The 27,980-nt window shown below is 41.0% G+C and overlaps 1 protein-coding gene across 2 annotated transcripts in view; it reads left to right on the top strand.

Annotated features, from left to right (window-relative positions):
• LOC139268300 (uncharacterized) overlaps positions 1 to 27,506 on the top strand; it is an 82,724-nt gene extending 55,218 nt beyond the window's left edge. For both annotated transcript variants that reach the window (XM_070886362.1, XM_070886363.1), the window contains exons 4-8: positions 5,631 to 5,825; positions 11,356 to 11,508; positions 16,918 to 17,055; positions 19,078 to 19,170; positions 24,974 to 27,506. In XM_070886362.1, the coding sequence (XP_070742463.1) occupies positions 5,631 to 5,825; positions 11,356 to 11,508; positions 16,918 to 17,055; positions 19,078 to 19,170; positions 24,974 to 25,552 (1,158 nt within the window). In that variant the 3' untranslated portion in view covers positions 25,553 to 27,506. The remainder of the gene's footprint in view (positions 1 to 5,630; positions 5,826 to 11,355; positions 11,509 to 16,917; positions 17,056 to 19,077; positions 19,171 to 24,973) is intronic.
• Positions 27,507 to 27,980: the final 474 nt, after the last annotated feature.

Raw genomic sequence — 27,980 nt, 5'->3', positions numbered from 1 at the left:
GATGTCTTCCTCCACTTAGGGCGGTCTTTGGCCAGGGATTCCCAGGTGTCGGTGGGGATGTGTTGCACTTTATCAAGGATGCTTTGATGGTGTCCTTGAAACGTTTCCTCTGCCCACCTGGGGCTCGCTTGCCATGTAGGAGTTCCGAGTAGAGCGCTTGCTTTGGGAGTCTTGTGTCGGGCATGCGGACAATGTGGCCTGCTCAACGGAGTTGGTCGAGTGTGGTCAGTGTTTCGATGCTGGAGATGTTGACCTGATCGAGAACCTATAAATGCACCCTAACATCCTAATTGCTAAAGCTATAGCTTCACGGCATTGATGATGAATCTTTAGTGAATGCCAAAATCTCTTTCTTTCACTGCGGCTTTAGTTCTTTTCCATGAAAGTTGTGTGCATGTTCAGCATTTAATCTGGCCACATACATAACATTGCACTTTTCTAAGTTAAATGTTATTTGCCAATTTTGAACAAAAGGTAAATCTCCTCGACTTTCCCTTTAAGGAATCTTGCAAATGTTGAGAAAAAATGAAATAAAAATCTGAGTAATTTCAATAAATTATAATGACAAGTTAGCTGTTGTATTTCTTTAGGAGGTGAGAGTGCCGTTAGCTAATAATGAGTGGAGTGTGGATAGCTTAATTTCATGAATGTATTTTTAATATCCCCACTCCTACATTATTTTCCTTTTCTACAATGGTACCTAATGATGTATCTCTAGTTCTTTTTACTAGCAGCCGTAGAAATTAAATCTTGTCGCAATGAATATATATTTAGTACTGCTGTAATTTACCTCCAGTGATACTAAATCTTCTGCATGTCAGTGATGTTTTGGAGTGAAGGACATTTATTGGCAATGATATTACACAGCGGTTATTAGGGAGGGAGAATCAGTAGTTGAATACATTATAGCACATAAGTATTTTTAAATTGATATTGCCTTATTGATGTTTGCCTCAATTCTGCGTTAAAATTAGTCTTCAAGAAAATGCAAGTTACAAATGGAGTTTAAAGAAATAATTTTTGTTGAATTTTCCTGTTTTTGTTTCTCTTGCTGTGCTTCACCTAGCAGCCCCGATTGATGGAACTTACTGAGTGACAGCAAGTAAATTTGATGAATGTCAGCTGAAGCTCAGCTATAGACCTACAACTACCATGTCAAAAGACTTGTGTTCATTTGATGATGAATTCATATTTATTAATTTGTAGGTGGGAAGAGGAAAGAGAGATGGAAATTGTCACTTTTATATTTCCCATTACCAGGATGCATATGAATATGAAGGGGAAAAATACAAGTAATAAGAGGCAACACAATGAAAATATTGGGCCACTGTCCACTGCCTTTGAAGAGGCCCATCTAATTTTGCTATATGTCTATTAATTGCCACCTGCTGACAAGTAGGGATAATGGGCCCAAGTTTCCACATGATAAAAAACGGGCGCCCCTCCGAGCTGGGCGCCCGTTTTTCTCGCCTAAAACGGCGCCTAAAAAAAAAATCGCGATTCTGGAGCGTTCTGCAGCTCCTTGTCTGCCTGGCGCGGCGCCCAGGGGGGCGGAGCCTACACTGACGCCGATTTTGTAAGTGGGAGGGGGCGGGTACTATTTAAATTAGTTTTTTTCCCTGCCGGCAATGCTGCGCGTGCGCATTGGAGCGTTCGCGCACGCGCAATGTGAAGGAAACATTGGCACTCGGCCATTTTTGTAGCTCTTTGTAGCTGTTTAATTTTTGAACATTTTTTTAATAAAAGCACATTGCCATCAGCACTTGGGGCCTTCTCACTGTCTCCTTCCCCCTCCCCCCCCGGCGGGAAAGAACGAGCGCCTCCTCTCCCACACACCCCCGCGGGAAGAACGGGCGCCTCCCTCCCTCCCCCCCCCCCCCCCCCCCGCGGGAAGAACGGGCGCCTCCTCTCTCTTTCCCCCCCCCCACGGGAAGAACGCCTCCTCTGCCCCCCCCCCCCCACCGCGGGAAGAACGGGCGCCTCCTTTCCCCCCCCCCCCCCCACTGCAGAATTCTCCGTGCCTGAAGCACTTTCACACAGGTAGGAAGATGGTTTATTTAATCTTTTCTTTGCTTATAAATGTTTATTCAGATTGGATTTATTTGTATAATATTTGTAGAAGTATAAATAAGGATTTATTATAGAATTTAATGACTTCCGTCCCCCCCCACCTCGTTCTGGACGCCTAATTTGTAACCTGCGCCTGATTTTTTAATGTGTAGAACAGGTTTTTTCAGTTCTACAAAAATCTTCACTTGCTCCATTCTAACTTAGTTTGGAGTACGTTTTCACTGTGGAAACTTTGAAATCAGGCATCAGTGGCTGGACACGCCCCCTTTTGAAGAAAAAATTCTGTTCCAAAGTAGAACTGTTCTACCTGACTAGAACTGCAGAAAAAAAAATGTGGAGAATTGCGATTTCTAAGATAGTCCGTTCTCCACCAGTTGCTCCTAAAAATCAGGTGTAAATCATGTGGAAACTTGGGCCCAATATTTCCAATCTTCAGACATATTAGGATTAGTACAACTCTTTGCTAATAGGTGATGTACAGAATCAGTATCAGAACAGCAGTTAATGATCTGTGTACAGTCTATTTATTTAAATTTGTTCTATATAAGGTGCGTTGTATTAGCTATTATTTTATAACACTGGCGGTTGTCTGAAGCTGAAACAGACTGTTCGTAACCTTGGTGTCGTATTTGACCCTGAGAGGAGCTTCCGACCACAAATCTGTGCCATCACTAAGACCATCTACTTCCTCCTCCGTAACATCGCCCGACGCCGCCGCCGCTGCTGAAATCCACATCCATTCCTTTATTACCTCTGGACTTGACTATTCCAACACACTCCTGGTCAACCTCCCATCTTCCACCCTCCATAAACTTGAGCTCATCCAAAACTGCTGCCTGTATCCTAACTCTCACCAAGTCCCGTTCACCCATAACCCTTCTGCTTTCTGACCTACATTGGATGAGCAACGTCTCCATTTTAAAATTCTCATCCTTGTTTTTAAATCCTGCCATGGCCTCACTCCTCACTATCTCTGTCACCTCCTCCAGCCTGACATCTCTCTGAGATATTTGCGCTCGCCCAATTCTGGTCTCTTGCACATCCCTGATTTTATTCACTCCACAATTGATGGCCATGCCTTCAGCTACCAAGGCCCTAAACTTTGGAAATCGTGCCTTAAACCACTCCGCCTCTCTTTCCTCATTTTAAGATGTTCCTTAAAACCTAACTCTTTGATCAGGCTTTTGGTCATCTGCCCTAATCTCCTTATGTAGCTCAATGTCAAATTTTGTTTGATAATGGCCCTGTGAAGTGCCATGGGACGTTTTACTACGTAAAGGTGCTATATAAATGCAAGTAGCTCTTGTGGTGCCATATTACTATGACAAACTGTACTGTGGACTGATTGAATGTGGATCATGCCTTGGATTCAGCACCTAGTGAGTGACTCTGTAGATTCACCTCCACCTATGTTGTCACACCTTGCATGCCACTGGTACAGACTTGGAAGTAGGAAGGAAAGAAAGGGGAAAAGCAGGAAATACATTCCTTTCAAAATAACTTGTATTAGAGATGAGACATATTGGCCTGGATTTTGTGGTCAGCGGCGAACGAACTCATTACATTTACAGCTGCCCGCAGACTTTTAATGAACTTTTGCACGGCAACTTGCAGTTATTAAAGAGCCACTTCAGTGTGGCGCCCTCTACAGGGGACCTGTGTGAGCAGCGCAACCAACAGCATATCTCTTCAACCAATCAAATTGAAGAATCCTTACTGTCGTCCGCAGTCTAAAACAGGAAATGTAAATTAGGATATTTAATTCAGTGCAAAGTCATTTACAGAAAGCAAAGTAAAGGGAGGGAAAGAAAGATAGAATTAAAAGAGAAAGATAAGAGACAAAGAAAAAGGTTTTAAAAAATGAATTTTTAATATTTAAAAAATTTCCAACAATGGTTAAAATCTGAAGGAATGAGACTCCACACTTGTAAAAGTAAATATTCAGTGTCAGAGAGGTTGTTTTGTCTTAATTAAGATTTATCATGCCATCAAGAATTCACTTAGACTTGAATGGACAAGCCCTACCTTACTCTGGTGTGTTTAGTGGGGATCTATTGGCTAACTACCATGGCTTCATTCCCTTCACTTGTTTTAATGCTGAGTCTCTTGGTGAGGTACCAGTGTAGCAAAGCTTGTGAAGGAGCAGGGTAAATCGGACACCAACTTCCTGATTTCAACGTTTAACTGCGTATGTGTAGACACTGAAAGTTGCTGTCCGATTTACTCCATAATAACTGAGCACTGAATAGCCTCACCATTATTCCTAGCACACAATCCGGGTCAATGTGTATCTCATTTGCATAAGTAATTGTACTGATTAGTGTAGGTAGATCAGGATGCCAGCTCTTATACGTGCTCATTTGCTATATCCGATGTTCAGTATGGAACCAATCTAAAGGAAAGATATGAAAGCAGAACATTCTGAACTATGTCCTATTGTATTGTCAAAAAAATCCAGCTTACCAGGGAGCTGAATGGTCTAGTGAGTTAGCAGACTGTCCTTTAACTTCTGGAATGCAGTCCGGGCTGTATGGATCACATGTGAAATGAGTTTCAGCAATTTCAATCCACTCCTAATAGGTTACAGAAGAATACTAACATCAAGTTGGCAATCAAAAGGGCTACAGGATGGGAAGTGGAATATCACACTGAGGCAGTAGGGGCTGCTCCTCTCTGGTTGGGGCTGTACATGTAGACCACTGTCAATTTCTTTTTTAAAGTCTTATATTTGTTACATTTTGAAGAAGAAAAAAGTGAAGGGTACATCAACACTTTGCCAATAAAGTGGAATAACAGATACAACGGGGTTGTCCCTACCAATACAATACAAGATAATAGGTGCACAGGTAAAAAGGACAGAATAATGTAGCATGTAACACCTGGATGCTTGTTCTGTAAGGGTGGATAACTAGTAAATCTAGCGCTGCCCCAGCTGCAGCCCAGATGGGCAGGCAGTTCTAGATATTTATGGGTACTAATTTGATAAACAACAACGAAGCTCAACACTGTCCAGGACAAAACAGTCCGCTTGATTGGCACCCCATCTACCTCTCCCTCCACCACCAGCGCACCGTGGCTGCAGTGTGTACTATCTACCAGATACACTGCAGCAACTCGCCAAGGCTTCTTCAGCAGCACCTCTTAAACCCGCGACCTCTACCACCAGAAGGACAAGGGCAGCAGGTGCATGGGAACACCATCACCTCCAAGTTACACACCGTTCTGACTTAGAAATATATCGCTGTTCCTTCATCGTCGCTGTGTCAAAATCCTGGAACTCCCTCCCTAACCGCACTCGAGGAGTACCTTCAGCACAAGTACTGCAGCGGTTCAAGAAGATGACTCACAACTACCTTCTCAAGAGTAATTCGGGATGGGCAATAAACACCCACATCCCATGAACGAATTTAAAAAAAAAAAAAACATTTTTAAAACCCATTTATTCAACTTGTGAATTGATTTATAATCAAATACTGTATTTTAAAAACTATTACCAATTTCAGAGTGATAACATATTGTGTGCGATCTCATTTTTTCAAAAAACTTTTCACTTTTTTTAGGAAGTAAATAATCGACAGTATTATGAACAGAGTGCGGAAGCTCATCATAAAGCTTATGGAGGCAACCAAGTTACCTCTGGTGGGGCAATGGATATCGCATCAATTAGTCCTGTTGTTACAGAAACCATTATTACCACATCAACCACGACCCTCACCACAGAAAAAAGTGATAATATTACTGGACAGGCTGGAAAGGTATGTCAAGAAAGCACACACAAAATGAATATTGAACACCTCATTCATTAGATATGGATGCACTTCTGAATGAAATGCTAGACTTTTTTTAAACCATTAAATAATTTAGTATCTCTTTTAAAATATACTTTACTAATTTTTTTTTAAGGAATTATACTCAAAATATGCAATGAGAGCTGGCATTTAATGTTTGTTTGAATTTTACATTTAATCATTATTAGTCAGTAACATCATAAGTGGAGACCTGAGAACAGAACCTCATCCTTATGAAGACAGGTTGAGCAGATTGGGCCTATACTCATTGGAGAGGTGATCTTATTAAATGTATAAGATTCTGAGGGAGCTTGACAGGGTAGATGCAGAGAGGATGTTTCCCCTTGTGTAGGAATCTAGAACTGGGGGCATAGTTTCAGAATAAGGGGTCGCCCATTTAAAACGGAGATGAGGAGGAATTTCTTCTGAGTGTCGTGAATCTTTGGAATTCTCTACTCCAGAGAGCTGTGGTGGCTAGGTCATTGAATATATTTAAGGTGGAGATGGACAGATTTTTGAACAATAAGGGAGTCAAGGGTTATGGGGAGCGGGCAGGGAAGTGGAGTTGAGGCCAAGATCAGATCAGCCATGAAATTATTAAATGGCGGAGCAGGCTCAAGGGGCCAAATGGCCTACTCCTGCTCCTATTTCTTATCCTGGTTCATGTGTAGAAAACGCAACATTAGACTTCCCCTACAAGTGAATCAAAATTAAATGCCATGTATATTTTTGACCCTCAGCAATTTTCTCCATTCCCCTCCCCTCCTCTCCTCCCTGAAAGCATTGATTCTTTGTTTGGGGTGCATTCTAGTACATTCAAGTGGCCTTTGTTAAAGTAAGTGTTGGCAAGCTGTTCAGTCACAGGCAACATTGATGTTGTCTGCAAACATATTTCCAACAGAAATGTAACATTTAAAAAAAAAATATTGACATCATCATTTTGCATTTGTATTGGCCTGGAAATTTGGGTCGTTTTAAGCTCCTCGGGGGATGCTAATGGGGCACAAATAACTTTTCGCCTGGGCACGGCGACGCTAGCAACTCCCACTAAATTCCGCAGGAGTTTAGCGGCAGCGGTAACCCATAGCGCCCCGCTCCACTGCGCCGGTCATCACCATGCACAGCGTCCCGGAAGAGAAATTGGGGAGCGTCCCACTCAATGCCAGCGACAGCTTCAGGGGACTTGAAACGGGCTGCAGGCCATTTGTGGGGCAATACTTAAAAGGGAGATGGCGGCCATTTAAAAAAAAAAACTGACTTCTATGCCCCATTGACGCTTCGATCTCTGGGTCCATGCACCCCATCTCCCCGGAAGTCCACGGAGGCCCGTTTCTTCACTGCAGTGTTTGCAACTTGGGCCCTTCCCTTTAATAAAGGGAAGATCCCAACCAAGTGCCCGACCAAGTGCGTAGCACTGCGTCCCGCTCCAGATCCGTATGCCACACTACCGAGCCCGTTACTTTGCGTTCCACTTCCTTTCGGGGGCGGTAACCTGAATTTTTCGAGCAGGATGGGACTTCCGCGCCTGATGTAAAATGTGCCGCCTCCCGGATGTTACCGCCTCTAAACAGGTACAACAGAATTTCACTCCCATAGTATCTTTCATGTAAAAAAAATTTTTTCGAAACAGCGAATTTTCCGAACCACAGGAAGTCACACCGAGCCTAGACCTGTCGACAGCGCCCGGGCTCCTGTGTGTGTGTGTATGAGCGCATGCTGGCACCCTGTGGGCAGCTCCCTCAGCACCCGCGCACACACTCACTGACTGACAGCCGCTCCCAGCCAATCGCCACATGCACACCACAGCAGCAACTGAGCCCGCTTTCTGAAACGGCGTTTAAAGTTACAGACCCACGGCACTGCCCCCCGGTCAGCACCTTGCACTCTGATTGCACAAATAACACATTGCAACACTCACTGAGATGGCACAGATAACTTCAGACTGCAAAACTCACTGAGATTGCATTTCAAACTCTCAGGCTGCGAAACTCTAGCCTTGCGCTCTCTCCCTCTCTGTAGAAATCTCCCAGCTAAATTTATTAATTAACTCGCTGGTTTTTTTTTTATAGACCCAACTAATGCCGAACCACAGATGTTTCTGGACCAAAGAGATCCAACCTGTATTTCTAAAGATTAGCCTAAACAGCTGAAGGCATAGCTGTCAGTGGTGGGCAAAGGGAGGGTGATGCACAAGAGGCCAGAATCGGAGGAACTGAGAGTTTGTAGCAGGGTTGTAGGGCTGCAGGAGATTACAGAAATAGGCAAGATTTAAATATGAGGGTGAGCAATTTAAATTTGAGGCTTGGGTAAGCAGGAGCCAATGTAGGTCAGTGCGGATTGGAGTAATGGATGAGCAGGACTTGGTGTGGGATAGGATACAACCATCAGAGTTTTGGATAGGCTGCAGTTTAGTGTCCAGGCCAGTCAGGATAACATTGTGGAGGTGACAAATGCATGGCTGAAAGTTTCAGCAGCAAATGTTTCAACTATTTATTGAAGATTTTACTGTAGCATGCATTACTGTGTTCATTTGCTTTTTGAATCATCTATATCCAATATTTCTGAGTTTAAATTCAGACCAAGACAATTAGTTCTCTAAAGATGAATTCACAAAATAACCCAATAAAACCTGGAATGATGCACAAGGCCATGTTCTTGTTTTAGTAAATGCATGGACACTTGTACAGCTGACAACATGAAGAAAAAAACCATGAGACACACTGTCACATTTAGCTAACAATATTAGAGATCTGGAATGCACTGAACTCCATTTTGCTGTCAGGGTGACAAATCCCAGCATCAAACTATTAGCATAAGAAAATTGTAAGAATAACTTAAAAAGCAGTAAAAGAAGAATTCAACATTCTTAACTCTCAGCAAAGAAAGACTAAAATATTTATATTTAATTATGCAAGTAAATAAATGTTAGTGATTCATCAAAAAAACATCCACTAATTGAATGCAGCCAATCATTCACCAGGATTTGTGCTGGAGGTGGGAATTTCCAGCTAATTCAAGTAATAGTTCACACTTCTTGTTTAATTTGATCTCTCTCCCTTATTTCAACGTAAAACATGTAGGAACATTCATTGAAATCTTAGTCAATAGCAAAATATAAGAACTTTTATTCATACTTTAGCGAAATGATAACATTTAGATGTTACAGAAGCAAGAATATTAATTTTATCTTTATTTTGAGTTGCTACTGATCTACGGCACAGAATAATTTTGCTGTTTAACAGATTGTTTTACTTTTTGATTATCATTGTGAAATTCTAATCTCCATGTCATTGCTCTACACCACATGAGAACAATTCGAGGATGAGTCATTTATTTATTACATAGGGTATTCAATTTTGCTGGGAAGTTTGTCTGGTGTGGTGCCACATTTTTTTAATACAACTACAATGATTACAACATATGGAAGACTCGTTCATTTTGTGTTTGCTGAAAATGACATTAAGAAAAACTGCACATTTAGATGTTAGATCATCAATTTTGCACCTCTGACATTTGATATTTTTTTGCATCCCTGACATCAAACAACTATTGTTCTTCATTACCTTCTTACTCGCACCGAAAGCTGATTCCCACCGGCTGCAGATAAATTAATGACAAAATGAGAGGAGAAAAGTGTCTTGTATAACCTGTAGAAAATGGATCACATCATTGCAGATGTGTACAGTATAAAGGTTTTGTTTTGAGTCTGTATGTGCACAAGTGGTTTTGCTTGAGTTCACATCCACATCCTTAATTTTTCCATTTGTCATTTGTTTAATTTCTTGAATGAGAGAGGCCATATAATTCCTGAGCACAGAAAATATTACTGAGTTATTCAATTGTTTTTCATCAGTGAAACAAGACTGATTGCACTGTTAAATGGCGCAATTATGTGAATGCTGCCTTTATTTTTTTTGTCCAATAGTCTGCCCTTCATTCCTTAAGGTACTCATTCCTGCTTGGAGTTTCAGAGACACCAGCAGCCCAAATGGGCATTCTTCATAGATGACAAGTGTCAGCAGTGGAATTTTTTGACTGCAAAACTTGGTGTAGCCTTTATTTTTAGATTTTATTTTTAAAATGGGATTAAATTAGCATCTTAATATTGTACAGAATACTAAGATTACTAAGGGGCGAGGGGGTGGGGGGTGGGGGGCGGGCGGGTGGCGGTGGATTGCCGGGTCAGGCCAGCGATTGCGGGAGTCGGCAGTGAGGAAGAACTTCAATTTGTTTCATGTCGGAGTTCTGCGCATGCGCCACCCGGTGGCCGGGAATGATTCCGGACAAGGCGTGTTTCTGGATAAGGGAGGTTCAACCTGTACTAGTTTTTCATTCTTCTTTTTATCTTGTGTATCTTTTTCACTGGACGGAATGCTTGCTTTCATTCCCCTGAATGTTTCGCATTGTCTTACAACTGACTCTCCAAACAAAAAATGTTTTCTGTCAAAACCCTTTCAATTTCTAAACCCAAGTACTGTTAACTTTCCATATTTGCAATGTCATGACTTTTTCATGTGGATTTCAGTTGTTTAAGTACTGCTTTACTAATGGCTGTGCACATGTGGAATAAAATAAATGTGAAAGCAAACAAATAAAAAATAATTTAAAAACTGATATTGACGATTAGGCATTTTTTGTAGTTGAGAGGATAAAGTCGGCTGATATATTGCAGACTCCGTGAACATAATGCTTAAAACAATGAAGATTGCTCATCTAAAACAAACTCTCAAGATCAGTTGGAAGGATTTATACTCCGCTGTAAACACTGCCGATCTTTCTCGGCTGACCTGCAGCCCACGGTGGCACTTCACTGATGTTCCCCACAGGTACACATTGACCCCGCTGCTCCTAGAGTTGATGTCTCCGCCTGAAATGAGCCATTACATTAAAAACTTACTGGGTGTTGCTGACCACCCTAGGGTTGGCGTGACCTCCCGTCGTCCGGCAAATCCTCTTATTTGGCACAGGCCAGGTCCCGAGGTGCCGGATAAGAGAGGTTCAACCTGTATTAGGTGTTTCAGTTTTGCAGCTATTAGATTAACATGCTAGAAATTTAAGGAGATCTTCTGATGGAAGTTCAAATATACTTCTGATATATATTACCAACAACTTAAAAGTTTAAAATTTACCAATGCGATTTTAACGCTGCTCGATCAGCAGAAAGCTGGCGGGTGGGCATTTAAAGTTGCCCTGGCTCTTATCTGTCCGAAAGCCGTCAAGATCGCAACATCTGCAATATTAATCTGCTCTCCTGAGCAGGCAGCAAGGACACACGCCCAGAGCCAACAGGGTCTTTCTTTACATATGCATGTTGCGGCCCGATGACATTGATTTTAATGTTATTTTAACTCAAGCCTGAACGGGGAATCCACCTGGAGTTAAAATCAGGGAAATCCCTCAAGTAAATATTCAAGAAAAAAATGTAACTCAATGTCTTGGTCTTATTTAGATCAATATTATTCAAAATATCCATTGTTTTTAATTTTCTTTTAAAAAGGACAGCAGTCTGACCAACGGCATCACGGTTGCTGCAGAAGAGACTATGGGTTCTACATCAGCAGTGGGACATCAGACTCTGGTACTTATGGACCCAGATGGGGAAAATGGAGAGCTTGTGTACAATGATACTACAAACCTAATTACAGATCAGGTAAAATTCTAATGCATTTACTTCATGTTTATCATAACTTTATAGTGTGGTTTACCAAATGGGCCAAATTTTCAGTTGGATTGTTGAAGATGGTGTTCAAATTTATTTTGAGGTTTTCCTAATGTCTCAATGAGTAGATGAGCCATTTAAACCAGGAAATTTCCAGGTTTGGTCTCTAGTTTGCTGTGTACGCTGGTTTCAGCTGATATTCAAGTTGCCAAGCCTTCTGGTTTGCCTGGGAATTTCCTGGAATGGGACATGGATCTTCCAGGCTTTAAATTTCCTGCTGCAACAGCACCACCCCGCACTCCATGGCATCAGCCCCCCTCCTCCAAAGAACAGCCTTCGGCTTGGTGACATAATCAAACCCCCCTCCCGACACTGCCGCAGAGAGCTGGGACCGACTGCTCTGCTGGAAACAATGGGAGTCGTGAGGGTGGGGAGGGGGCGGTGGCTGAGAGAAAGAGGGTGTCAGGGGATGGGGAGAGGATGAGACTTCCCATTCAGTGGCTGCTATCTTTATGTGGAATAATCTGCATGGTAGAATAAGTCCTTTTAGAGGTGACTTTGTAGCGTAAGAGTCAGCAGAGCCAGAAAAGCTAGTTCAGTAAATTTGGGGAACAAAAAGACTCGTCATCTGCTCTAAAAGCAGATGGTTAGCAAATATGCATGAACAATATTGTATTTAAAATGCCGCTGTACTGGTCTCTTTCTCTTGCGTCACTAAAACCCATGTTAGCAGTCCTGACCTTTTGTAAGTCAGGGACCCAGTGTGCTACCCTCAGAATTGCCCTGCTTTTGAGTTAGGCAGCTAAGCTGCAATAAATATCATTACAGTGATGCTTATAATTTTGAAAATTGTAGAGTGGTGGTTACTTGTTAATTATTTCTTGCCACAGCAATAACTTTGAATTTATGGAAATTTCTGCAAATTCTAGGTGGGAAAGGATTGAGGGAAATTGGCTTGCTTCTGCCATCATTTCTTTAAGAAATGCGTTTGGATCCTTCTGTCTTTGAAGTAATGGCTCTGAGCACTTTTCTGGAACAATTCCACCAATAAGAGAGGGATAATCAGTCACCTTCTGATGTAAGGCTTTGACATTCACTCACTGCCTGATTTAAAACCACAATGAGTCAGCATGGACATTATTTGAGGCAGATAATATTTCATTGTGCTGTGAGAAGACCTGGATTAAATGGAGTCTGATATTGCAGCAGTCTAGACTGCTGCTGCATTTCCTGTAGGTTATGGCTATTTTAATGCGTAGACTAAAATGATGCAATGTTATTACGCTTTGCTCAAATGCACCACTCCTACAGAACAGTCCAAATCCCTTTTAAAGCAACCCTCGCACCACTGTCAACATTCAGATAAAGTGCAATAATTTTTAAGTAACCATGAAAAATATCATGAATTATTTTCCAATAGTAAACTGGATAGCTGTACAAGTTTGTGATCTTGAATTAATTTTTATTTTCTTTATAATTCTCCTCTTAGCCCGCCCCCCTCGCACCTTCCCCCATTTTTTCCACCCTTCATTTTTGGTCACCGTGTCAGACACTATTTACTAATAAGATGGGCATACATGACCTGCCCCAATCCCTCACTCTGTGGGGTAGTGATAAGCCTCTATTTCATGCCTCTCCCTACAGCATGGCTGAAATCAGGAACTCTGTGATTATTCAGAGATGCACAGCTGCATCCTACTATTTGCAGACCACCAAGCCTATGGCCTCAATATTAAATATCCACAATGGGCGGGAGAGGGTTGGGGGTTAAAAAAACATTTAAACTGGGATAGCACACCCCCAATCTGGCGTCTGGTAGCATTCCATGCGAGTGTTGCGCTTGGACCATTTATTAACCTATTTAAATCAGGCTCCACCGTGCAATTGAGAACCTGATTTAAATTTAACCGTTGCCAGTCAGGATTCCCAGCGCTCGGGAAACCTGGCAGCAATGGGAGACAGGAGCTAGAAGGCTCAAGAAGGTAAATGCCTCTTTCGGCACTCCTTATGGAGCAGGAGTGTTCCCCCTGGAAGCTTTCGGCCACCCCTCTGCTGATCGCGTTCTCTCTCTCTCTTTCTCTCTTTCTCTCTTTCCCCCCCCCCCCCCCCCCCCACCAACACTGCAAAATCTCGTTCCCTCTTCCCCAATTGCCGCATTTCCCATTCTACCTTCAACTGAGCCTCGATATCTTGCTCCATACCCCTCAAAGGTTCCCAGTTGCCTCCTCCTACCGCTGGTGTTCATGGCTGCTGGGCAGAAAAAATATATAATCAGATCCTGCTGTTAAATTCGGCAGGACCTCCGGGTCCCCAGCTTTGCCAGGGTTTCACCCCGCTACAGAGCTCCCTCGCACCCTCCTCGCTTCCTGAATTCTAATAGCTTTTTATTCGTTCCTGGGATAAGAACATAAGAACATAAGAAATAGGAGCAGGAGAGGACCATATGGCCACTCGAACCTGCTCTGCCATTTAATACGGCCATGGCTGATCATGACTCGGGTCCACTTCCCTGTCCGCTCCCCATAACTCCTTATTCCCTTATCGGTTAAGAAACTGTCTATCTCTGTCTTAAATTTATTCAATGACCCAACTTCCATAGCTCTCTGAGGCAGTGAATTCCACAGATTTACAACCCTCCTAGAGAAGAAATTCCTCCTCATCTCAGTTTTAAATGGGCGGCCCCTTATTCTAAGATTATGCCCCCTAGTTCTAGTCTCCCCCATCAGTGGAAATATTCTCTTTGCATCCACCTTGTCAAGCCCCCTTATAATCTTGTACGTTTCGATAAGACCACCTCTCATTCTTCTGAATTCCAATAAGTAGAGGCCCAGCCTACTCAACCTTTCCTCATAGGTCAACCCCCTCATCTCCGGAATCAACCTAGTGAACCTTCTCTGAACTGCCTCCAAAGCAAATATATCCTTTCGTAAATATGGAAACCAAAACTGTACGCAGTATTCCAGGTGTGGCCTCACCAATACCTTGTATAACTGTAGCAAGACTTCTCTGCTTTTATACTCCATCCCCTTTGCAATAAAAGCCAATATTCCATTGGCCTTCCTGATCACCTGTTGTACCTGGATACTAACCTTTTGTGTTTCATGCACAAGTACCCCCAGGTCCTGCTGTACTGTGGCACTTTGCAATTTTTCTCCATTTAAATAATAACTTGCTCTTCAATTTTTTTCTGCCAAAGTACATAACCTCACACTTTCTAACATTATACACGCCATCTGCTAAATTTTGCCCACTCACTTAGCCCATCTATGTCCTTTTGCAGGTTTTTTGTGTCCTCCTCACACTGCTTTTTCTCCCATCTTTGTATCATCAGCAAACTTGGCTATGTTACACTCAGTCCCTTCATCCAGGTCGTTAATATAGATTGTAAATAGTTGGGGTCCCAGCACCCCACTAATTACATTGCCAACCTGAGAATGAACCATTTATCCCGATTATGTTTTCTGTTAGTTAGCCAATCCTCTATCCATGCTAATATATATTAACCCCAACCTCGTGAACTTTAATCTTGTGCAGTAACCTTTTATGTGGCACCTTGTCAAATGCCTTCTGGAAGTCCAAATGCACCACATCCACTGGTTCCCCTTTATCCACCCTGTTCATTACATCCTCAAAGAATTGCAGTAAATTTGTCAAACATGACTTCCCTTTCATAAATCCATGCTGACTCTTCCATGACTGAATTATGCTTTTCCAAATGTCCTGCTACTGCTTCTTTAATAATGGACTCCAAAATTTTCCCAACCACAGATGTTATGCTAACGGGTCTATAGTTTCCTGCTTTTTGTCTGCCTCCTTTTTTAAATAGGGACGTTACATTTGCAGTTTTCTAATCTGCTGGGACCTCCCCAGAATCCAGGGAATTTTGGTAAATTACAACCCTGTGGGTCGCTGGCAAGGCCAGCATTTATTGCCCTTTAGAAGGTGGTAGTGAGCCGCCGACTTGAGCCGCTGCATTCTGTGTGGTGAAGTTACTCCCACAGTGTTGTTGGGGAGGGAGTTCCAGGAATTTGACCCAACGACAATGAAGTAACGGCGACCTTTTAAGTCATGATGTTGTGTAACTTCGAAGGGAACTTGCAGGTGATGGTATTCCCATGTGCCTGCTGCCCTTGTCTATCTAGGTGGTGTGGCGTATCCTGGAACTCCCTCCCTAACAGCACTATGGAAGTATCTTCACCACACATACTACAGCAATTCAAGAAGGTTGGTCACCACTACTTTCTCACGGGCAATTAGGGTTGTGCAATAAATGCTGGCCTTGCCAACGTAGCTCACATCCCAGGAATGAATAATTTAAAAAATTAACAGGGTCTTTGAGCCGTGAAATAGCAGCCCATCTTTCTGCATGAAAGTTTAATTTGTTTTTACAGCAAATTTACTTTGAAGCTCACTGGTAGGTTGGCGGTGAGCACTGGTTTTTGCGAGGCTAACGGTGGAGTGGCGCAAATCGTAAAGAAATTTGTAGCGATTTTCAACTTACCGTAGCTCTTCCTCGACACAAATTGCTGTTTTTTTTAATCATTAATGATGGCGTGCACCGTGAACTTGCCGTTATTTTTGCAGCAAATTCTGAAAAATGCTTGTCACTAAAATACCTGTGTCTGCTGCTCTGTTTTTTAAATGCTTAAGTGAGACCCAACTTAATAGCCCCTTTAATTATAATCATCTTTATTTTACTTTTGAAATGTTTGTATATCTGGTCATGATTATATAATATGGTAGTACAGGTTGGAACTCTCTTATCCGGGATTCCCTTATCCGGCACCACCACTCATCCGGCATGATTCCGGCGGCCAGGAGCGCTTACGCAAAACACAGCCAACCTCCACTCCGACTTTGGGCCCGCGCCGACACCCGGCCCATGCCGCATGCCGACACCCATTGGGGCTGCACCGACACTTCGGGCCTGCCCAGGGCGCCAACCTCCCCCTGCCCCGCGCCCCCCGGCCTCAGGCGGCTAACCTCCCCATATCGGGCAAAATCTTTTATTCGGCACAGGCCAGATCCCGAGGGTGCCAGATAAGATTGTCAGTAAATGATTGATCTGAGAACTATACCTCCATTTCTTGCATACTTCACAATCAAAGGGATATCAGCATTTTGTATCTGATACCCTGAAGGCAGGCCTCCCTGAATTAGTCTGTAGAACAGAGATTACAACTTTTTATCTTGAATATACTAATCTGGGATAGAGAGGAGCAAGTATTTGCATACTAACTTCTGCTGATTGGTAGCTAATTGGTGTTCGACCAAAATTTGTATTGGAGTGGTCCTTTGATAAAGTCACAAAATCCAAGATTACAACTTTCTTCCAGGCCTTCATATTATGTGCTTTATACAGATTAGACATAAGTATATATTACTATCTGAATCTTTCAGAGTGATGAAACTTTGGATCAGAATCTGCTAATAGAAAAACAACTATTAGAACTACACCAGCAGAATCAGCAGCTTCGGGTAGAGAAAGCAGAAACTGAGCGCAGGCTGCACATAGAAATCCAACAACTAAAGGACCAGGTATGTAACACAACAACCACCAGTGAGTGCTAACCTATTTCTAGTATGACATGTTTTAGAAATTTTGGCAATGTTCACAGACTGGAGCAAATCTTACTGACTTTATTTAACTGTCAAAGGGACAGTTTCTGTAAATACCTGCACAAGTTACTTTATTTATGATATGTCTAAGAAGAAAGATGACAAATTTTGGAAATCAGAAACTGAAAGTAATGGAAACGCATAACAAATTAGTCAGCAGTACTGCAGGCATTATGCAGACTGAGAACAGAAGAATTGTGAACTGACTTGATTTCCTATTGGGCTCAAAATTGGCCCATGCCAATTTTTGGCAAACTCACCTGAGTTGTGCAGCTTTTCTACGTTTCCAAGCGCGCCGAATAAAGACGTCCCGACTTTGGCCGCTGACCGGCCTCTCCCAGGTCTTCGCGCAGCGTGGCCAGTCGCATCGGGGGCGGAGCCAGCGTCCCGCGCTGAAAACAGTGCTGGGACGTCTGCACATGCGCGTTGGAGTGTGCGTGCATGCGCAGTAACTCCTGGCCCCCAGCATATCTATGTGCGTCCCATCCCTATCCCAGGCCGAGTGGTCAAATATTAAACCGACCCAACTCTCCTGCCTCGTCATGGGCTTTTACCCTTATGATATCGAAGTCACCCTCCTGAGAAATCCCAAGCCGATCATGGACACGGAATCCAGTGGCATCCTGCCCAGCGACGATGACACTTACCAGCTGACGAGATGGGCTGAGATAGAGTCCGAGGATGGAGCCACCTATTCCTGTCAGTATGAGCAGAGTGACAACACAGGAGTGAAGAACCGAGACTAGGAAGGGACGTTCCGAGTGACTCCAGGATCTCTAAAGGGAACAAATCTTGGTTTGATTGTTGGAATTGTGATTGCTGCCATTGCCCTGATTGCTCTGGTCATCGGTGGTGGTATGTAGAAGAAGAGAGGAGGAGAGAAGAAATCTGGTTACAGCCCAGCAAACCCTGCTGAAAAAGGAGAATCATCCTCGAACTTATCAGCCCCGGCCTGAGGCTGATCCCGAAGTGAAGATCCCTGGGAGTGGAATCTGGACTTGCTGCATCGCTGGGAGGATTCATTCAGCAGCAATCCCCATTCTGGATCTTCATTTGGTTTGATTGATTGTCATTGGCTGCTGTCAGTGTTTATAGTAATCTGTAATGTTCCCGGGCTGAAGCAGAAGGTAGGGTAGGACTTTTTTTTTTTTATTTGGATATTTTTGTCTCTTTACTACTTTTATTTTTGTAGTTTAAGCTTCCATGAATGCTTCTGTTGTATAGTAAATTAACTTTGCGAAGTTTTATAGTAAATTAACTTTGCGAAGTTTGTCATATGATGTCCTGTATAGCTGTTTGATCCTATTCACATTCTTTAGTCAAGTCATTAAGTTCTGCTGGCCTCCGATGTACCTGCCTGCACTGATTTCTTAATTCTCCACAAGGATTTTCACAAGTAACCATATACGCTGGCCTAAGTTAGCTTGGAGTAACTATTAGCTGGCCAAAGTGACCTAAATGACCAAAATGGGCGTAGGTGGCTGGTAACGCTCCCTTTTGGGGAAAAAAAAAATGAAACTAAAAAAATCCTAACTAACTCACTTACACTGGTGCAAATTGAATGTGCAAAATGTGGATTTTTAAGATACTCCAGAAAAATCAAGTTGCTCCAAAAAAAACCCGGCAACTTCTGGCCAATTTTGAGCCCATTGAGTGGCCAATTATTACAAACAAAGTCAAACACATCAAATTGGCAGTATTGATTTTGTTAGTAGGTCATTAATGACAAAAACAAACAGGCATTCTCTCATTTTCATTTGTGATTTCAGCCTGTATTTTTCTTTTCTCTGTTCTTCCTATACTAGCTTCAGTAGCAATGCCAATAAGTTAATAGTTAAACAAAAATGGATCGATGTGCCTTGAATTAGTTTCCAATTCACTCCTTGTGTGCAAAATGATTTGTGTAACTTGCTGAAAAACTGTTCATGTAAATTGCTTTAGATTGCAGGTCTTATGGAGGCCAATTGGCAAATGGCAGAAGAACTAAAGCAATATAAATGTTCCGAAGATATTGAGAACAAAATAAGTCAAATGGTGATTATGAAATATTTAATCTTTTTTGTGTTTGTATTTTATATGTATATAAATAGTGTGGCCCGGAAGTTACGTTGAGAATAACAGTGACGCTATCGGACTAATAAAGGACGGCAACTTCTGGAGTTCGCACATGTGCGGATAAACACGGAAATCCAGAAGTTGCAGTCAGAGATATCCTGTTCCTCCACAGGGTGCGCTGTTGTAATCTTCATTGTTGTAAGACTCAATGCTGAAATGAATGAAATGACGCGAACTTGCTGTACTTGTCCAAAAGTTCTGCACTAATAGTGGCTGAAAAAGTTAGGGCTGGAGCAATCGGGTAAGTGAGCTTTTAATGGCATGATAAGTGATAATTACTGCTGAACAACCTCCCTGTGAAATCTCCTTCCCTGGGAAGAAAATTAGTTTTGGAGATTTTTTTTTAACTTTGAAACTTTTTCTGTCTCTTTTATCTCTCTCTCTTAATTCCATCTGTAATTCCCAATCTTTATTTTGGTTTTGCACATCATTTAAATCTAATTTATATTTTCTGGTTTATACTTCCTAATTTGGACTCTGCATGTCTCTGTGGAATCTTCAATCTGTTGCTGCTGCTGATCTCAGACCAATATCTGTGGAATGTAATCTGCAGTTGACACACCAGAGTTTTATTACCCGTTCTGGGTCATATATAGGTCAGCCAAAAGAATTTCTGTAGAAGTGAAACCTTAGGCTATTAGATATTGGCCCCGATTTCGCCCTCCGCTGCAAAGGAACAGTGCTCACTGTTCACCTCTCTGACAGCTGCCCACTGTCCTTTTGCAGGATTGTCAGCAGAGATGTCCTCTAATCTAGCGTCTTTTCCAGCACGACACCCTCTACAGGGGATCCATGGCGTCTGTGAGCTAGACGAGCAACAGCGAGGCTCTTTAAACAATCAGATTGAAGAATCCACTCTGAGACATGCAACAGTCCAAATTAGGAAGCATAAAACAGGAAATAATTTTAAATGTTAGATATTGGCTCGGATTTTGCGATAAGAATAATGGTAAGGCTATCAGCGCTCGCCGTTATTAAGGAGCAAATCGGACAGCAACTTCCAGCATCCACACATGCACAGTTAATTGGGGAAATCAGGAATTTGCCTGCTCCTCCCCAAGCTGTGTTGTACCTCGCTGAGGGACTTCAAATACATGAAGGGCATGAAGCTGCAGTACTTACCACTCGATACCCACTGAACATGCCAGAAATAATAAGGGCGTGTCCATTCAAGTGTTAGTGATTTTTGATGGCATGATAAAAAGGTTTCTGACCCCCAAGTCCAATTAAAGGTCTTGGAACAGTTCAGTCCATCCACGAGGAGAGGTTCAAGGTGGCATTGTTGCACATTATGTATGGTATGTCCAAAAGTCTAGCCAACTACTGTAGACCTTAGGGATACAATGTTCCTGTCAGCTAATACTCATTTAACTTGATAATAGCACCCAAAATATACAAAAATGACTTTTTTGTTTAATTATAGCATCTTCATGTATGCCTTTAGGAAATTGACTCATCAATATTCCCCTCCAAACTATGAATATTCTAGGAAAACTCTTAATTCCTTATGAATTGAGCAATATATAGCAAGCATCAGATATGTCCTTCAGCAGTGATTTATTTCTAGATATCTCCAGGTATTGAGTTCTTGACATTGTGTCACTCCCTGACCATAAGGCATAATGTTCCATCCTCTCTGGTTCAGAGTTTAAGCATAACACTATTCTTAGGTCTTGGGGATGATTGATCCAGTCATCTTCTTGGTAACAACACCATTGCAGCTGAACTTTCTACTGAGTTTCTGAAGCAGTCTGTATAATCCCAGTAAATTGTGAATTATGCATTAATTATGTCTCTAAAGCCAAATGGTCTTTGTGTCTCTAAAGCCAAATGGTTTGATTGAATTGCCCCTGCAAATTCTGCATCATCTCTTATTCTAGCAATGGGTATTTCCATCATCAGCTGAGGCACCCATCTTCAGGGGATCTTTTACCAGGAGAAACTATTTCCACTGGTAGGAAGATCAATAAGCAGGGACACACATTTAAGATAATTGGCAAAAGAACCAGAGGGGAGATGAGAATTATTTTTACGCTGCAAGTTATGATCTGGAATGTGCTGCCTGAAGGGGGAAAGGGTGGTGAAAGCAGATTTAATAGTAACTTTAAAAAGCAATTCGATATATACTTGAAAGGAAAAACATTTGCAGGGATATAGGGAAAGAGCAGGGGCGTGGGACTAATTGAATAGCCCTTTCAAAGAGTTGGCACAGGCATAATGGGCTGAGTGGCCTCCTTCTGTGCTATATGATTCAATGTATGGTCCTAATTGCAGATATTTGCCACAGAACTTATCTAGAACTACAAGTAATGTAGTTGACCCTGTTCGGGAAATTGGTCCACAAGCAATCAGAGCCTTTGGTCCATCGCACAACAGCGATGTGCTGCTTAAACTGGTCCATTTCTGCTCATTGCAGAGACACCATATTTATCTTGCATTCTGTTGGCAGAACTTCAGCATTCTGTAGGCTCAGGAAATCGCAGATAAAATATTAGTGTGCGCCTGAGCAGAGCCCCATGAATGGACCTTTCTTCTCAAAATACCATCTGAGTTCAAAACATTTGAGTGATGCCTCCGGCAGTTTGTCTCCAAAGAAAATGTTTGCATTTCCTTGTATTCTGAGAATTGTCTACAGTTACAGCCCTTGCTTAGTCAAAGTCTTATCACCTCATCTCTTAAGGTTCCGCTGAATTTTATTGCATCTTACTGCCCTCTCTAGGGAAGTTAAGTGGGAGAATATTCCCTAGAATTTAGAAGAAAGAGGGGTTATCTCATTGAAACATGTAAAATTCTTACAGGCTTGACCAGGTAGATGCTAGGAAGATGTTTCCTCTGGCTGGGGAGTCTAGAACTAGGGGTCACAGTCTCAGGATAAGGGGGTCAGCCATTTAGGACTGAGATAAGAAATTTCTTCACTTAGTTGTGAATCTTTGGAATTCTCTACCCCAGAGTGCTGTGAATGCTCAGTTATTGAGTATATTCAAAACAGAGATTGATAGAATTTTGGATATGAAGGAAATCGGGGGATATGGGGATAGTGTAGGAAGGTGGAGTTAGGGTAGAAGATAGATCAGCCATGATCTTATTGTATTGCAGAGCAGGCTCAAAAGGCCTAATCCTGCTCCTATTTCTTATGTTCTTGTGTAACACCTGACCGTATTCAAGTTTGAGATTCATCTGAAAGCTTTGAAAAGTTCCTTGCTTTGAAAACTATTCTACTTCTAGCTCTTATTATTGCAAAACCAGCTAGCTTCGTGACCTGGTAGTTCACCTGTTCCATAGTGTTTGGCACCTGGATGGGGCAGTCCTAAGACCACATTCAAAGGTATTGCTTAAAATATTTTCAGTTTCATTAGTTTTAGTTAAGTTTTACCCAGCATCGCATGCTTTGTTCATGAAGAGAAAGTATTTTATTGGTTTGAGCCATGGCTTTTTATAGTACCAGAACCAAGGATATCGTTTGTCTTAGCAGTGTTGCTCTCAATTGGTAACAAAATGCTTGGTAAACCCATTAGCAAGCATTGTACCATTTAGATGTTTCATTGTGTTATACTTTAGCTTTTAGAGATTGATCACAAAAAGTAAAGACTCGTTCTGCTAGTGTTGTCGCCAGCTTATAGACCAATGTGAGAATGTTTTCAGTTGACTCTATGCAAGATAGATGTAACCTGCATGCATTTGTGAAGCATATTTGTCTTTACTAACAAACTAAGATATTACAATTGTTTGATCCCTTCTGTACTCCAAGCTGGTCTCAAATTTAAGGTATAATTCATTTACGTTTGGAGGATGAACAAGTAAGGAAGAGTGTTAAATTATCTATTACAAAAGCAAGATACTGTGGATGCTGGAATCTGAAATAAAAACAGAAAATACTGGAAATCTCAACAGGTCAGGCAGTATCTGTGGAGAAAGAAACATAGTTAATGTTTCAGGTCGAAGACCCTTTGTCAGAAATTATCTATTTTTGATGTTGCCTTCCTCATGTAGTTCATTTTCAAAATACAAAGCTTTGCATTTTTCTCTCTGACCTAGAGTGCCTCTTGTCTACTGTGAGGATAAGAAATCTTAAAGGGACAGTGTCCCAATGGAAAATGGCCTATTTGCTTGGATTGCATACCTTAAGTGTAGTCTTCCTCTTTTAAAGAATGGGGTACACACTATCTCTAGGGTAAATAATCTAAAATTTATGATTCCCAAACCTGATTTCAGAAAATTAGATTGTGCTTGCATGTAATACATTTTGTGGTAGATCAAAGCAGAGAAATCAACCAGATTGCTCTGTTCTGAATCATGAAAAATCTAACAAATATTGACGGCAAAGATGGGCTACTGTAATGGAACATCTAACCGTGCTTTGTGTACAGCAAGTGTTTCATTGGAATGTCATCATGAATTTACAAAGTATGTCAACATGAGTGGTTGGAGTGCCCCATAATGGTGGAATTTATTATACATTTCATAGCAACTTAAATTATCTACTTAGTAACATTTTGGAGCCAGAATGTCAAGATCCGCTATTAGCCCACTTTTTTTAGTATGCATCTTAGTAATATTATTCTTACCTCTTTCTTCCCCCTCACCCCGCCTCCCAACAAAAAGTCACAACTCGAAAATAAGCTTGTATCCTAAGACAATAATCTGTCCAGTTTCCTTTGGAAGAATTTGACAAACTTAACCCTTAAAGTATATACAACATCAGATTCTGGGTCAAGACAGTCCTATATGTATGACTCCAACCACTAGAGAGTTTACAAAAAACTCAAACTTTTGATTTATATTCGTGATTATGTTCAGGAATTTTCTGCTGCCAGTTGTGTTCTTCCCTTACTTTTGAATCCTAAACTTTGTGAATTTGGTTATTCTAGTTTAGCTTTTTCTTAACTGGTTACTCATTTTGCTGTCACTCCTCCATTCTTCTACTTGAAACAGCATCTCTAATTTCAAATCAGTCTCTAATTGGCTAATATCTGCAAAACCTACTTATCAGGTGAGTGAACGTTGTAATTTAACTTCAATGAATCATTGGATTGACCAGATCACACATTGACACAAAAAATAGCCAGCATTTAGCATCGCAAATCAGCCCAAGCACCCAGTGAGTTAGCTCATTGCTGTCGACTTCTGAATGCCAGAGTCATCTCATCAGTGATGTTCAAGCATTTCTCCCCTTTTCTCTACCCCTCCCTTTCTACTTCTGCTTATACCGCAAATCATTCTCCAACCAGGAATCAACTTACTCTCCAGCCTCTGCAATATTCGTTTTGAGTAACCCTTAGGAGGTGCACCAGAGATTTGAATGATTCACAGTGATGGCATAAGTCACATCTTTTTTGAACAGATAAAACACGCTATGTCTGCACAAGACGGGGATATTAATTATGAAAAGTGGAATAACATTTGAAGTCATGAACAGTTTTACTATCTTATAAGTCTCTCCTAGGTATTCATTATTGAAATGTAATTTTGCTTTGACTGTATACTTTGCTATCAGTTTAAAAAAAAAATCATTTTTGGATAGGTGCACACTAAAACTTCTAATAATGGACAGAATCACCACATGATTGCATATTTTTTTAATTACAAAAACCCGAATGAGATTAAAGGCTTCAATTATTTGAGACATTAAATGTTGTAATACGAGGTGACTGGTTTATAGAATACACTGAGCAATTCATGTATCAAAAAATGTGCTAGAAGTAATTTATTATTTCATTTTCAGATTGAACAGATGGAGATGCAGCATAGGGAACTCTTACAGAGGCAGGTGGAACTGCTACGAAAGGAGTACAACAAGTTAAATCATCATGCTAATGGTAGCTCTGATTCTATTCGGGACTCTACAGATGATTGCACGAATGGAACTGAGTGTACAACCAAACGAGCATTAGTAGGCATTACGACTTTGTCTCCCAGGAGTCGCAGCATTAGACTGACCCTACCCACTAGTATAGTGACATCAGCACATGAAATCATGACTTCTGAGCATGAGATTATGACGACAACACAAGATGTGATTGCGACATCTGAAATGGACCTTAGTTCTGGAAATGTCATATCCTTCATTGAGCCTAATGATAATTCATCAAATGGGTCTGCAGGTCTGACAACACTTGAAATTGTGGAGGTCCATTTAGACAGTGAGTCGGCCATTTCAAATATTGAGTCATCTTCCCCAACACATGTACACCTGTATCCTGTCACACAAATCAATGATCATGTAGAACTTTCCACTGGCAAACGGGTATCTGAAGAGGACCCTGAAGAAGAAAGTCAACCAAAAATCCAGAGAACTGCTTAAAGCAAGATACTACTTACACTACTATGTTATTGCATCGTATCTAAATGTATGCCTTATTTTTTAATCCATATTTTCCATGAATAATTTATCTTACCAATATTTAATTTTCAGATCCATTCTAATTTCAGTGGGAATTTTTTTAATGGGCATTACAAATAACTTATTTGACTTGTGAACTTTCACCTTTTCAGATTACTTTGTGCCAAAGAGGTAATGTACAGTTTCCTTGTGCAGTAGAAGATATTTAAGCAATACAATGTCCTTACTTGTTAAGGTAAGAGAGCAAGAATGTAGACTGATGCGTGACCTCTCCCAAAAAAAATTACCAACACTTCAACAAACCAGAATAACACTTGACTCAAAAAAAATATTGGAAACTCAAAAACAAGATGGCTGCTGACCAAGATCAATCTAAATAATGAAAAACTCTGTCATCTGTTTGATTTCAAGACCATTTAAACAAATCAATTTCTATTTTAAGGAAGCCTTAGGAAGACATTAACAGTTATGATGCGGAAATGTAAATTTATATTTAATGGGGTTAAATCCTTTTTTTGGAGAGGACCCACTGGCACTTTATCATCAGGTAGTGAAAGTTAACCATCAAATGGCCAAATTACTTGCTTCCTTTGACAGGTCTATGTGCACACTGGCATATCCTATGTAACAAGTTAATGATGAATAGACAAAGAACCAGACAAAATTCACATTGTAGAAATGTTTTAATACAATTTATCTGTTAATGCAGATATCATTAAAGGAAAATGAAATTTAAGATAAGTACTATCCCTTATAGGTACTGCCAAAAATATTGTTCTACCACATTTTTTTCAATTTGTTTTGGAGTAATCCTGATTTTACAGGGTAGCGTTTTGCCTCTCAACCCCCTCGCCCCCACTCCTCAAAGTTACCAACATAAATTTCTCAGCAGAAACTAGTAGAGATGGGGGTTGGTTAATGGCAAAACTCTGCCACATCTGGTCTCTGCATAACCTTAACCGGGAAACCCACGGAGTGAATGTGTTGAAAGGAGATCACCTTGGCTCATTGCATTCAGTCTGTATATACTGTGTGAGGTGAACATTTACAGGGTTCCTCAGATGCCTTTGGTGTTTGTGTAATCTCTACAGAGTGATATTCAAAAGATATCACAGACTCTAAGCTGTTCTGAATTAAATGGCCAAGTGACATGTCTGTGATTTATTCGTTTCTGTTTTTGTTTGTGAGGTTAAATTGCTAACCTGAAATCATTCCAGATGTCCAAGTTGGTGATGTTTGATCCCAAAATAATTAGTGTATTCATAATTATTTTTAATAGAAATCTCCCAAACTATTTCAAGCCTTAAACTGTTGTTGCACATATTTTATTTATTTTATTCCTTCTTCAATATAGTATTTCACTTTTTTTTCCCTCTTGGTGAGAGGGATGCCCCACACTGGATGTTCCACTCATCGTGACACGCTCATTGTACAAGAGTATTTTGTTCTGGTTCAGCCATGAAAAGTCTGTCCATTGGATCTCCTACATTTGCCTTTTCCCAAATGTTTTAGTTTCAATGGATATTAATGAAATGCTGAATTTCTATTTTTAATTAAGCCACATTTTTGTAATGTAAAAGAAGACATTAAATATGTATTCTATATGATCATCAACCTAGTATATTTCTTGTTTGAGCCAGTGACAGGCATTTTTTGCATTGAACACAAACCGATAAATGCATTTATACTTCATTCTGAACTCAAATCAAATATATTGTCTAAATAAGTTTAAATTCTGTACATTTTCACCCTGTTAACAGCACTGAGTCTAAAATTGAGTAAGTTCAGTTTTATTTCAATATTCTCTTGAGGAGTTTAGGGGTTAATGTTAAATGGCACCGAGTATTTTCATTTTTCCAACCTTCAACGCAAACATAACCTCAACTGTTAGGTTTTCTGACAATTCTTCAAAGTGGAATAAAATGTATTTTCTGACATTAATTTCTGGATGAAGATGTTTTGTTATACGACAGACACTGTATAAATGTAAGTTGTTAACTGAGCTGTTTATCCAACTGTACATTAGTAAATGATCTGAATTCTTCAATTCCATAACAAAAATTGATAAATAACTTCCACTTATTTACCAAGGTAAAATTAAATCTGCAAAAGATAACTTAGTTCAAATTGCAGAAGATACTGAAGTGAATTATATGTGACAGGATTTAGAGGTGTTGGGTCTGTGGAATGGTGTAGTGTACCAGCTCCATGCTCATTACATATGTCAGTCTTCAGCCAATTCGATTTACTTCATGTGATATCCAGAAACTACTGAGTGCTCTGGACGCTGCAAAGGCTACGGGACCTGACAACATCTCGCATTAATGCTGAAGACCAATGCTCCAGAAATAGCTGTACGTCTAGCCAAGCTATTTCACTACAGCTATAA

This window comes from Pristiophorus japonicus, chromosome 8, assembly GCF_044704955.1.
Source record: "Pristiophorus japonicus isolate sPriJap1 chromosome 8, sPriJap1.hap1, whole genome shotgun sequence".
In the NCBI taxonomy this organism is placed as follows: domain Eukaryota; kingdom Metazoa; phylum Chordata; class Chondrichthyes; family Pristiophoridae; genus Pristiophorus; species Pristiophorus japonicus.
Note: the sequence above shows the minus strand (reverse complement) of the source record. Positions and strands in the feature narration are given on the sequence as shown.